The sequence below is a fragment of the Paramisgurnus dabryanus genome, chromosome 5 (genome assembly GCF_030506205.2).
Source record: "Paramisgurnus dabryanus chromosome 5, PD_genome_1.1, whole genome shotgun sequence".
NCBI lineage: Eukaryota > Metazoa > Chordata > Actinopteri > Cypriniformes > Cobitidae > Paramisgurnus > Paramisgurnus dabryanus.
This window is the reverse complement of record NC_133341.1, coordinates 46,639,404-46,653,448: the sequence shown is the minus strand read 5'-3', so window position 1 is coordinate 46,653,448 and position 14,045 is coordinate 46,639,404. Positions and strand designations below refer to the sequence as shown.

General features: G+C 37.5%; 1 protein-coding gene across 1 annotated transcript in view; it reads right to left on the bottom strand.

Moving 5' to 3' along the window:
* Nucleotides 1-13,822, bottom strand: part of hip1rb (huntingtin interacting protein 1 related b) — a 54,216-nt gene extending 40,394 nt beyond the window's left edge. The window contains exons 1-2 of the mRNA XM_065284491.2: nt 13,706-13,822; nt 13,045-13,287 (exon numbers count right to left, since the gene is read on the bottom strand). Coding sequence (XP_065140563.1) covers nt 13,045-13,137 — 93 coding nt within the window. The 5' untranslated portion in view covers nt 13,138-13,287; nt 13,706-13,822. The remainder of the gene's footprint in view (nt 1-13,044; nt 13,288-13,705) is intronic.
* Nucleotides 13,823-14,045: the final 223 nt, after the last annotated feature.

Below are 14,045 nucleotides of genomic sequence, written 5' to 3'. Positions count from 1 at the left end.
CAAGGCCATGTGCTGCACTCTCTTTCTCTTATTATTAATGAACTGTCTTTTTATATCTAAAATGTTTGCTCAGAAAGCACAAAAATGGTAGCAAATAGGCAATGCTAATGTCAAGCTCATTGCACTAAACAAGCAATTATAGCTCAAACGGGCAAAGAGTCCTTATTGGATAAGCTGACTCAAGATATAAAAATGCAAAGCTGTAAAGTCACCCATCACCAAGACAGCAAGTAGACTTCTGAATCTGAAATAATGAGTGAATTAAGTGCTTTTAATATGCACATGCAATATTAAGAGAGGAGAGGAGTAGAAAGAGAAACTTTTCCTGCTTCTGCTTAATCTAATAGAAAGTAAAGCTACATCACAATTTATAAACTATAGACCTATATTGTGCATCATATACTAGGGGTTTGAAACAGACATTTCATTACGATGTGATACAATATAAATTTTCTCCAACAGCGATTTTTGCCAATACATCAAACCCTTCTTCGATGCAATCACGATTCGATTAATTTATCTATATTTTTATTTTACGTGCCTAGTTAAGCAGTTACATTTTTAATAACTTACAAATGCAACCAAAATGTATAGCAAGAATGTTTAATTAAACTCTTTGAAAATTGCAGAATCTCTGTAATGATGAGGGGCAAAATGTCCCACAAAATCAAGCTTATGATGGCAACAGTCAAAGTCTTTCAGTATTTTGTGCCAAAATGTGCAATAGTGACAATCACAGAGGTAGTAGAAAAACAAATTAAAAAGAAAAAGAAATTAATACAAAAATAAAGCTGTTAAACTTAACCATTTGATCTCTCACACAACTTCAGATCTAACAGTAAAACAAGTGCAGCGGTGGTCTTTTTAGAGATTAAAAACATTATTTCACTGTAGAAAAGACACTGCGTTTTATAAGGAAAATTTTACCTGCAGGGCTAAAGACACACTTGTCTTCTGTCGCTTTCGCTGCTACGCCGCTTTGTTGCTGCTATCGCATTCATTTGCTGACACTAGCTGACGAAAATAAACGAAAATGCGTGCTTTGGTGGAAATGCATAGATGGACGTTACGCCAAGGTATGAGGACGTAGAGAGTGTCAAAAGAAAGGTACTTCATTTCAATATTTTACGTTGCACCCGATGCACCGTACCGTTAGAAATATAACCGATGTATCGATCCATATCGATGTATCATTACACCACTATCATATACATATTATTGTATTCAATAGTTTGAATCTTTGTGCACCTTTCATCATCTCCACAAGTATTGCTTCATATATCAGTGCAAAAACAGTATTTTTATGGTGCTTTTACAAACAGTGTCAGCTTTGTTCATGCCAAAAAGAAGACAAAGAGAGTTTGGGATGGTTGGATTTAGAAAATATAATGTAAAATGAATATACATTTTCAATAAATTGAAGTTTTGGGTTGTGTCACGCATTACTAGTAGTTTGTCACACGTATAGTAGATCATTTTTGTCGGTGGGTAATGACCATGACTGGCTACCACCACAAGTACAGTATATTTCAGATCTGTGGAAACCACTGTAGTTACAGTTCTGTCAATACAAGAGATCCTTCTTAAAAGTTACACAATGCACCTTTAAAACTAAACTAACCTAAATATTTACAACTGATAAAATAATAAAATGCAAGTAATGTGAGAGGAAATGAAAGAAATATAAAAAATGAATTTGCTTACATGTGTTACGTGTGCAACATGTGAAACAAAAATAGTTAATGTTTGAATCAAAATTGTATTTCTTTCTGTTACCATCTGATTGGCTCACTTGATCAGATGAGCTTAACAGACACTTTCACACTGTTACAACAAGCTTTTATGAAAAAAAATTATGTTAATGTGAACCTTCAAATAATACAAACAATGATGATATCACATTTATCATTAAATGCACATCAAAACAATTAACTCTTAATGCAACACACACACTTCACGGTAAACTACACTTACAATCTCCTTAAAATTATCTTAAGTTATCGAGTCGTCGGTTTTAAATCTCTGTGACAGCTGCAATTTCTCAAACTTGTTTAAATGTATTTAACTGCATAACTGACATTACTGACAGCGCTGGCATGCCGAGTCCGAAGGGTGCCAGACTGCAAACTCACTTATATGTAAGGATAGCGGAGGATACACAGTAACAAATGGAGTGAAGAAAATCAGGTAACGCATCGAGAAAAAGTAACGATCATTCATCTGAATCCAACAGCTGTCAGTCTTTGGTTCATTAATGTGCTGGTGAGATAGTGATGCTCGGCTACAGAACGGAGGAAACTGAATGAAAGCATGGGGCAACACAAAGAGCAGACTGTGCCCAGAGAGGACTGTCAGTAAATGGGCAGGAGCGCTGCCAAACACTGACACTGAATCATAGACAGATGGTCAACGAGTGCAAAATCTTATAATGTAGTTCAACGGAAAGAGTAAAAATAGACCGAATGCATATCAGCAGTGGGACAATTTGTACAAACCTGCATAAAAGGTTTAGATAAACATAGCCACACGTGCCATCCCTACTCTGTTAAACGTAGGTGATGAATTCAAAACCATGATGGTAAATAATTAAATTTTCTATTATATCTGATCACCATCTTGCAAGTGAAGACTGTGTGAGCCGTCTGTTTTTGCATTGGTGGCCTGTGAACTTTAACCTTACGGGAAACAAAACATTTACAGTAAATAAATACTATTTGTCTTAAAGGATTAGTCCATTTTCTTTAAAAAAATCCAGATAATTTTCACTCCTTAAAGTGCATTTCAAACTCTCCAGATTGAAACACTGGTTTATGTTTTAGGCATGTTTGTAACACAGAGCTTTCCATTTTACAATCTCAAATAATCCGCTGTCATTTTAAGTAACTTCTAGTTGCCATGGATGTCGAAATGTCAAGTTCAGAGTCTTTGTGGGTTATTGTGCGTTTGTCAGTTCGTTCTTAGTTTTGATGCGAGTCTCAGAGAATTCTGATATAACTGCTGCTAAAGCACATATACGAAGGGGAGCTGTGCAGCATTTTAAGTGTTTTAACCACATCGTCTACAGCAGAAGGCTGCACAATTTTGGCAATTAAACATTTAGTGCATCTGCTTGTATTATTATACAGTATATGTGCCTGTCTGACTAAGCATTGTGTGGGGTAGCTGTTTAAATGGTTTCGTTGTTACCTGCGCTCGCACCTAATGTCGTGCCCAGACTCGTCAAAAGTGTAATGACTTTTTAGACATTTACAGAGGCTTTTGTCCAAAGTGACTTACAAATGAGGTAAACAATAGAAGCAATTAGAGCAACACAACAACAGCAATACATAAGTGCAATAGAACTAGTTTCGTAAAGTCTAACACAGTATACATAGCCAAGGGTTAGTTAGTATTTTTTATTTTTTTACACAGGAAATGTACAGATAAAGATGAAAAATAGATAAAGATATTAAGCTCTGAATTAGTAAGTGAGGTGTTGGCGGAAGAGATTCTTAAAGACAGCTACAGAGTCAGCAGATCATATCATGACCGGTAGATCAATCCACAGATGTGGAACAGATCCAGAGAAGGTATGCAATTGTGATTTTTTCCCTTTTTGAGATGGCACCACAAGTCATCGCTTGGTGACAGAGCGCAGGGATCCAGAGGGTATGCAAGTCGGTATAAGTGAGTGAAGATAAGGGGGTGCTAACTCAGTGGTGGTTTTAAAGGCCAGGAGCAGAGCTTTGAATTTGATGCGAGCAGCTACAATATAGGAAACCAGTGTAATTTGACAAAGACAGGAGTGATGTGCGCCCTCTTTGGTTCATTGAAGACCACTCTTGGTCGCTGCATTCTGAATCATCTGTAGGGGTTTGATTGTGCAGGCTGGGAGTCCGGCCAGTAACACATTGCAATAGTCCAGTCTGGACAGGACAAGAACCTGGACTAGGACTTGCCTAGCATGCTCATTTAAGAAAGGTTTAATTTTCTTAATATTGTAGAGGATGAATCTACAAGAGCGGGCAATCAATGACCTCGGCCAGGTTTCTGGCTGTCCTGGAAGGTGTAATGGTCAAAGAACCTAGTTGAATGGAAAGGTTGTGATGAATCTTAGGGTCAGATGATATGACAAGCAGCCCCGTCTTTGCAAGGTTCAGCTGGAGATGGTGATCCTTTATTCAGAGTGAGATGTCCCTCAGGCATGCTGAGATGCGGGCAGAAACCGTGGGATCTTCAGGGTGGAATGACAAGTAGAGTTGTTTGTCATCTGCATAGCAGTGGTAGGAAAAGCCATGTTTCCGAATGACAGAACCCAGGGATGCCATGTATATCGAAAAGAGCAGTGGTCCAAGCACTGAGCCTTGAGGTACCCCGGTATTAAGACATTGGGGTTCAGAGACGTCACCTCTCCAGGATACCCTAAATGACCCACCTGAGAGGCAAGACTCGAACCACAGTAGTGCTGTACAAGAGACAGCCATACCCTTGAGGGTTGAAAGGAGGATGTGGTGATTGACAGTGTCAGAAGTGGCGTATAGCTCCAGTAGAACCCCTCCAGTCAGGTAAAAAAACTGTGTTGCATTGTTTAATAGGCATTTTCGTTTGCGATTGTGAGGACAAATGGTAAATCGACTGCATTTATATAGCACTTTTCATAGACCTATGGCCATCAAAAGCGCTTTACATACATTTCCTCACATTCACCCACTCACTCACACATTCATACACCAACGGCAGTGTCAGCCATACAAGGCGCCATCCAGCTCGTCGGGTGCAGCTTGGGTTAGGTGTCTTGCTCAAGGACACCTCAACACTTGGAACTGGGGATTGAACCACCAATCTTCCGATTTGTAGACTAGACAACCTACATGAACCTTTGAACCACTGCCACCCACAACAAAGATGGGCCAAGTTGAGTAAAATGCAACAAGTGTCACTGTCTTTTTACCTCCATCACTGTTCGTCTTCTCAAAACATACACAACAAGCTGCTGCTTCTTCTTTGTTTGTGGGTTTATGGGCAAAGCTGCTGCCTCTTTGGCTGTTTCTGTGGTTACATGCATGGATACTGCCTTCTAGCGATCTGCACGTGTAATTGCATGTCGATGCGGACAGTGATACAGAAGTATAAATGAAAACTGACGCTACGCCGTAAGACTTACGCACAACTATAATGAGCCCTTTACACTAATTTATTCACGAGTTAGCTGCCGTATGGTAAAGTGAATGCATTGCTTCTCGCTTACTGAATGGAGTAGACAGCGGTTCGCGTGTCTGCGTTTCAAATACAAAAGTCAAAGCAGGAGTGCGATTGTGTGTACTTATACAGTACGTGTTTGTGAAGTGCACATTGCTCATGAGCTTAAGCAAGGATGACAATGGACTGTGAATAATAGAGCAACAATGAAACAACAAGTTAGAGTAATTACATTTGAATAAAAATACAAATTTACTGTGAACTAGGGCTGCAATTAATCAAATGAATTAAAAACGAGTCAATTTCCGTACATTTTATTAGTATGTTTTGGCACCAAATTAGTAGGTTGACGTGTACTTCAGCCATTCATTTTGGATTTTTTACTAACAAAACTTCTATAATTATTTGTTATTTACATTATTTTATTTAGTTAAGGATTTTTTGAATTTTCTATGCAGGTGCTTCACAGAAAACATTCAAAACTTCAAAATAAAATCTATGAATTGGCAATAATAATCATCATAATTACAATATCAAGGTGATTAATCAATAAAGTTAGTTTAAAAAAAATGACGGCACAACATCAAATATCTGACTTTGGCGGGCCACTGTAGTCCAAGTAATAAATAGGAAACAGATAACAGATAAATGCTAAATCCACAGGCAGCTTTATCTCAAGTTGCATTTCTCTGTCTAGTTTGGATTTTGTATTATCCTCTACTTGAGCAAAACATGGTGCAATTGCACAACACTAATAATAGATCTAAAAAAACAAGTGTGTTTACACGGTACACTCCTATTAAAAAGGTCAATGTATATTGAAGTATATTCAAAGCTTTATTATATGGCTTATTTGATAAGAGATACAACAAACACAACTTCATGTTTCCCATCCCATCTGATGCATGTTAGCAAACCATAAAGTGGGTGTAAATCGGTGACTTGTATACTGCTTTAACAAAACGTGACGTGTCTGGTATTTGCTCTGTAAAAGTGACATTTGATCAGATACAGACAGAGGAAACTGCCAGAGAGAGAGAAAGAGAGAGATACTCTTATGACTTTGGTATCTCACTCACTTCTCCTTCAGGTGATACAAGACACCTTCCTCTACAGTACCTGCTCATTTTTACTCATCTGTGAGCATGTTGATCCCTGTCAGGTACATGTTTAAAGTGATAGATGTGACAGAGGAAATATGTCTGAAATCTGTTTCCAGTTTACTGTTGGTTTTTATCAGCTTAATTCAACAGACGGTCGCTACATTACACATGTGACGGTGAAGGTCATGGGAAAAACTCAAATGTGCTGGGTTCCTTCTGAAACTTCACAGAAACCACTAACACAAAGCACAAATATCACAAGTTGGGAAAGACACGAAAAACTATCCCTTAATGATTGCTGCGTTAGCATGGTCTCGGACTGTTGGCTGAACATTTGACGCATACGACACAATTAACTAGAAACACTTCAGCAGATTCGAAGTGGTTCTTTGATTGGTTAAAATATACAGGACTTCCACCATACGTGTGTGTTAGAAACAACACAGTCCACCTAGAAACAACACAAAGACATCTGATCGAATAAGAAAGCTCATGATTACATCGCTTACAGTATGCTTCATGATCAAGATTGAAAAAACGCAAAATTTAAAAGTATGCAGGGTTTACAGCATAAATAGTTTAAAAAGCCGTCCAAGAGTTTTGCTTGATGCAGTTAGTGGAATCTAAAAGAGATATTTTTATGTGTTTGCCATTGTTGTAAAAAACTTTAGATATGTTATTGCGGAGACAATTCCACGCTCCTTAAAGCAACACTAAAGAACTCTGGCTCTTTGCTCCCCCTACAGGTTAGAAGCGTAATTGTTCATTACCACTGTCATAAATACTGAGGCATAGCTGGCTCTGATTGGATTGTAGGTCTGCCGTAAAGCAAGTTTTTGTAGTATTCACTCGGACTACAGGACCACTACCCGACGTTTGGAAACTTCTTTAGTGCGGTTTTGGTCGATAGAGGGCTGCAAAGCGAATGTGAAAGTGCTGTTCACCCTGTTTAGAGTGGATGAACGACTGAAACTGTTTTGGAAGCGTTATTTTAAGGTAAAAAAAACTCTTTGGTGTTGCTTTAACATGACATGGCACAAAGAAAAACACAACTGGTTGCTTTACGTGTCAGTCATATGGTCTTTTAAAGCAGCCAATGTTACCAAACCTTAGTATAAAGTTCTAGCAACGCGAGACTAGCTTTAGCATGATAGCTGTCTGAACAAGTGAAGGACTTTCACCACATTTAAAGAAACAGTTCTCCAAAATATGAAAATTATCTCATAATGTACCAGCCTTCATGTTGTCCTAGATGTATACACTCTTTCAGAAATATATAACGACATTGTGATTGTGTAACTTGTACAGTGTGCTGTGATTCGACAACAATAGCTTAGTGCACGCTATCCGGAGCGGTAACGCCAGATTAAGGAAGCTGTCCTCAGCAAAGGCCAAACAAAGGAGATTTGACTCTAGGATGAAATAACAGCATCTCAATGGCAAGGCGACAAAAATATTATACTAATGCAACTTTTCGTCTTCTCTGTGAAAGCGCAACATGGTCACTGCCTTTTTTGGCGTATTCCTGTAGGCGGAGGTTAGTCAAAAATTCAGAATATTGTCTTCATCTAACTGGGAAGTAGAGGGCTGTAGTCCAAACCAGCTGTTTTCTGTAGTAAAACGAATTCTGTTAAAGAAAATATATCACCTGGCATCCAACTTTGAGCTTTATCATTTTGCAGGTAAAAGAGCAACATTACAAACTAACTAAAGTTTGAAAATTTAGATCACGAAAACGGCACCTTCAAAACTAGATCTGATTCCTGTAAGCCAGGGGTGGGAAACCCCGAGTCCTGGAGGGCTACTGTCCTTTCTAGCCATATGTGTCTAGAAAATCGCAACTTTTAATTTTCCGTCATCTTAGTATACAATGTTACCACAGAAGAGTCAAGTTTTAAATAGGCAAAATATTAAAACTCTTTGGTTATTTTTTTTGCGCGATGCTAATGGTCTAATCAGATTCAATGGATTGTGCTAAGCTATGCTAAAAGTGGTACCACCAGACCCAGAGATCAGCTGAATGGATTCCAAAATGGTAAAAATCTAATGTTTAATTCTAGGAGAGCTGGAAAATGAGCATAAAGTCGAGTGTCCTTTTAATAACAATAAGTATTCAACATCTAATCATGTATTGTGCTTTGGCACTTGCTTGTGAAAACGCAAAGGGTGCCTTGGCCAAAAATATAGACCAATTTCGTGTTTGCAAACAGAGATGACGTTTTTTGTGGGCGGAGCCAAACTGGTTGCAGAAAGTGACTGCTCCGCAGTAGGGTTGTGAAGTGTTTTAGCATTAAACCGTGATTTTTATGGATCCGGTGTTCTGTCGAAGTCTGATTCCTTTATGTTTCCCTTTAGTGCAATGTTTCTTATAGCGTTTTAATCACATTACGTTTATTTTTTTAGATAGATCAAAAGTTTAAATGGCTTGGCTACTGATATGCATGTATGTAATGTATATGTATTGTTCTTTTTTGCTAAATCAAATATTTTTACAGTCTGAATCGCTAAAGTACATGTAAAAGCAATTCTATTATGTATTATATATAATAACGTTTATTAAATATTTCATAATTTTCCTGTTTTTTATTATTTCTTCCTTATTAAATTATAATTGTAACGTGATAAAAACGCTATAAGAAACACATGGAGGGAACAGACTTCGACAGAACACCGGACATCTTCTCTACTTATTTTCTATTCTAATTATTAAAAGATTTCCAGATGATTTCCTTGCTCCATTCTGTCCGTTTAAGGGCTTATTGTAATCATAAACACCTACGTTTATCTTCAAATGATGTCTTTGACGATGGTATTCTATAAAAATGAAAGCCATCTTTTTTGGCATTCTTATTCTGACACTTAACAGCACAACATGACATTTTCCAGTGAGTTATCTTGCTCTTTTCACTGGTGTCTTAATCATTTCCACTGTTTTTCTGCAACCGCATTGCGCGCGCAGCTTGCAGTGACGTAACTGTGACGTCTACTCTAAATTGGTCTATAGAAACAAGTAAAATGTTCACTAAATAAAAACTACATGATATCAACTAATACTAAACCAATGATAAACTAATCAACTAAGTCTATATAAAATCAATGATCTCGCTTTGTTTCTTAAAAAAAAACTTATCTCCTGGTTTTATTTATCAGAATAACAAAATACGAAAGCCATTGCACACCGACAGAAACCTGAGCCAGGTCTGGTTTTGTCTTTCCTGTTCTCAGTGAAAGGGATGGCACGGTATGACCTACTGAATGAGAAAGGACGACCGTGTGAAACCGAGGGGTAAGATAAACCAAACTCTCTATTCGGTTTCATCTGACCTCTTCCTCCACATCTATAGCCAAGTTGCAAGACCAGTTTGTCATATTCTGGGCAGAAGAACAGGCTTTGTACTTTGAGAAATGAATTAGCCTACTACAACACCCGAGACCTATTACAATGAATCATTAAAACATTATGTATTGTGTAATGCTATTTGTTAATACTACTTCTACCACATAGACATAAGCAAATATGCATAAAACTTATGTGTATAAAAGCTGAAAAACTGAGGGAAGCGGGTAATTGATTTAATTAAGGAACACAAATGCCCGGTGACATTTCTCTATTTAGAAGCCATTGAGTAAAAAGTTAAGACGGACACAGGGTGTAATCTCTTCTGAAGTTGTCTGATAATACTGTATCTTTAAAAAGTTGAAATCACAAAATTTTCCAAAAATTCTTATCAACAAAAAGAAAATGATTCAGAAGATGTGACGTATAACGTGGAAGTATTCTAAGTAAGGGATATGTACAGGCAAACGGTTGTTATCTCAGAAATAAGCCCCGACAGCATGATCTTGTATCACACAGGGTTATTTCATAATAACAACCGGCTGCCTGTACACTATCCTGCTTATTACACAACTACTTACCTCATATGAAAGGTAAGGATCATTAAACATTGATTTTAAATATTTTATTTGCTTATTTAACAAATGCAGACCTTCCGCGAGAAAAAAACGGTTTACTTTCGGTTTTAAGATAAGACAAGACGTTCAAATGTCACAAACACATTGGGGTGGTTTCCCAGACAGGGATTAGCTTAAAACAGGACTAGACCTTAGTTTAGTTAGGAAATATAGCTAGTTTTAACAAACATGCTTTGCTAAAAACATTACTTGTGTGCATTTTGAGGCAAAACAGAGGGCACTGATGTATCCCTGTTCGGGAAACCGCCCTGTAATTTGGTTTAATAATTTATAAAAATAATAAAATGTGATATAATTATGTCTGTTAATAACATATATTTAAATTTGTGAAATATTAAACTCTACCTGTCAAAATGATCTGCAGCATCCTGGTTACTGTGTGTTATTAGTTTTGAGCGGTTGTAATCTGGGAATAACAAACCTGCAAATGCTGCGACTGGCCAATCGGACTCAAGTATTCCAACAAGCCGTGTAATAAATACCCATAAAAAACTGTTAGTGATCTGGCCAATCACAGACCCAATATCAAAAGCATTCATTTGACTGTCTATAGACCTGATATAGTCCAGCTATAAGTAACTCACTTCTTGCAGAAATAAACTTGAATTTCGTTACATGTTTTTTTTTTCCAAAATGTAAGCATGTAAGCAAAGTCAACAGTGATTACAACAGTGGTGTTTGCTTTCATGTATTTATTTATTGTTTTATGCTATGGTTAAACGTCTATAAAATTTTCACAGACAGTTCAAATGTTCCCTTGTTTTAGGTTTGGGCTGTGTTTGGTCAGCTATCAGATAGTTGATGTTGAAATCTGGAGAACATAAAAGCCTCTTATCTGCATGCACAGCGTCAAAAATGTCCATACCAACAGCCTACAGCCTTTGGACACTTGCTTTACACCGTGTGAACACAAAGGTAACGGGTTGCCTGGCAACATTCATCAATGCAGGGCGACCCAACACACGTGGGAGCTTACGACAAACCGACACCCAACACGCAGAGCTGTAAAGTAAACACACAACACTAGTATGTGGCATATTTGACCTTGCAGCTAGAAAAGCTAATATATTGCATTGCCTACAGGTTAAAATTATTTCTGCTGTGTTATGTGTAAGCATTTCATTTGCTTTCAAAACACTACAAATCCAGGTCAAATAGCCGGAATGCCTTAACGGTAGCGTAATGTATTCAAAAAAACTGATTTAATGTAACTTAAAAAAGATATGCGATACAACTACCATTATAACTTTCATAAAGGAAGCCCAACCCTTGATCATTTCAACAAAGATATGCATTGACAAGCGTACACACCACAGCTGAGGTAACAAGAACCTGCCAAACCAGGCTGATAGACCTGCGCAACCCTGAAACACAGAGACCTTTAAAGATCATGTGGCTTTTCTAATGATTTAATATATAATGATTCCTCTTCTCACATGGCCAATTTTATTTAAGCAGCCATAATAAAACTAGATTACTACAAACTGTCTTTTTCCAAATGCAATGTATATTATCTTGTTATCTTAATATAAAAATGTGCAGTTATCAGACCTATTAAACACATTGAAGTCAGCTGGTCATATCCCAGTTTACATACAGATATGTAAGCACTGGAGAATCAGCTGATATACATTTTACAATATGTTTATATTATAGCACTATAGCATCACTTTCACTTCATTTTTTCACTTCATATTGTGTTATGTTACTGTACGTGACATCCCAGATCAGCCCTTATGTACAAATAAAGTCTATTCAGTTAAACTATATAAAGGCCTGTACATCCTAAAACATGCCTACTATAGGACTCTTTATTATTAGGTAGGATAACTAGGAAGACCAAATCATAAGGGAATCAATGCTTTACAGTACAAAAGACAGTACTGAACAAACCACCGGTATAAAAACTTAACTGTTGTGATTTTTAGCAGAGTCATGTTACATTACACGAATTACTTATCGTCTAACAACATTGGCATTGGGATTTAAAGTGACAGTGACATCATTTTCTCAGTAAGCAAACGTCATATTTGTGATCCTCATCCTGTCAGTGAAATCCAAGGCTAAAGTCTTAATGTACGCTAATTATGAGATTGTGAGCATCAAAGTATGATTTCAGTCACTGAATTCAATTTTAGAAATTATTTTACACAGTCAATATTAAAGATATCAACGTTATTTCTCACAAAATGTTCTTCACTTTTTACGTAGAAAACGTAAAAATGACTTCAGCTGGGTTTTCAGAGGCACAGAGCGTCACATTTACAAATCTAAGAAGTATGTGTTTATAGTTATTACATCGCTTATTTATTTGACTTAAATCATAAAATTAGATAATCCTTACATATCAAGCGAAACGCATAAACAAACAAGTTTGGCTAATGGAAAAGGTCACTGTCGATTTGAATGAGTGCCGCTAAACATCCCTCGCGTGCAACTTTGTATCGGCGCAGGTGACGAAGTCTCGCGGACAGGTGTAACGAGTTCCGAATGCGACCTTATCTCGTGCCAAAACGAGTCTAACCGGTCGCTAAAGCTTGTTTCCGAAAGAAACTCAGTAATGTTAAATACGACAATGTTAGAAACAATAACAAAAACACTATAATACACTCGCAACGGCCGACATTTTCTGTCGATGCGCAATTGAGTTGCGTGTTTGTAATCGTGCATCCACAATGAGGACGCGCCGGTTTCACCAAATACCGTTTAATGTCGTTTAAACATCGCTACTGCTAGCATAGCAACATTCACACGATACTATTTCATTAAACATATCTAATAAACATACCTGCTGTTTCTCAAAATGCTCTCTCTCAGCTCCTAAAGTCGTTTCTGACATTCTGTTCTTCATCCTTGTTGGCACCCGTCGTATTGAATCCATCCTGAATAAACTCTCGTGCGTTTGCGTTCAATACGAGTGTGTTAGTCCAGATGTTTGTCCGAATTTAATAATCCAGTGTGCGTTTATTTTGTGAGGACACGCGGAGGGAGACAGCAGCACGGTGTTCTGTTGAGTCGCGTTACTGCAGCGCTGCTGAGAGAGAGAGAGAGAGAGAGAGAGAGAGAGAGAGAGAGAGAGAGAGAGAGAGAGAGAGAGAGAGAGAGAGAGAGAGAGAGAGAGAGAGAGAGAGAGAGAGAGAGAGAGAGAGAGAGAGAGAGAGAGAGAGAGAAAATCTGTACTCACTCTCACTGTTCACAACAATAAGGTGATGAAATACATTTTTAAATAGTTTGGGTTGTCTCAGCATTATTGTAACTGCAGACCTGCCCAAAATGTTAAATACGTATATGACAAAGATATCATAAACACACACATATTTACTCTATTGAACTTATATAAAAAAGTCAAACTTAAAAAAAACATTTAGAAAGCCATTTGACAAAAAAACCTTATACTGCTGCTTAATTGTCATATTCCTACATAAACTCAAATCCTAAGAATTTCTCACCTCAAATGTTTTCAGTCACAAACACTGAAGTGTCAAAGTCGCACTGGCCTAACAAAACTGCACACCTCATGGCAAACAGACTGGATAAACTGCATCATAAAAGCCTGCTAATAAAAACAAAACATCCCAGCTGTCCTACAAAATACAGTGTTCAATTAAGTGAAAGAATTAACATTAAAGGGTGTCAGGAAACAACCTATGGGCCTGGTTATGGTTAATGATTTACAGGCCTTGGATCAGATTATCAGTACGGGTGGGAAACTCCATATCAGGTTCATGGTGTAACCATTGCTGCAAGAATGATATAAGTGGACCTATAAGCCATTGTAAATTAATCTCC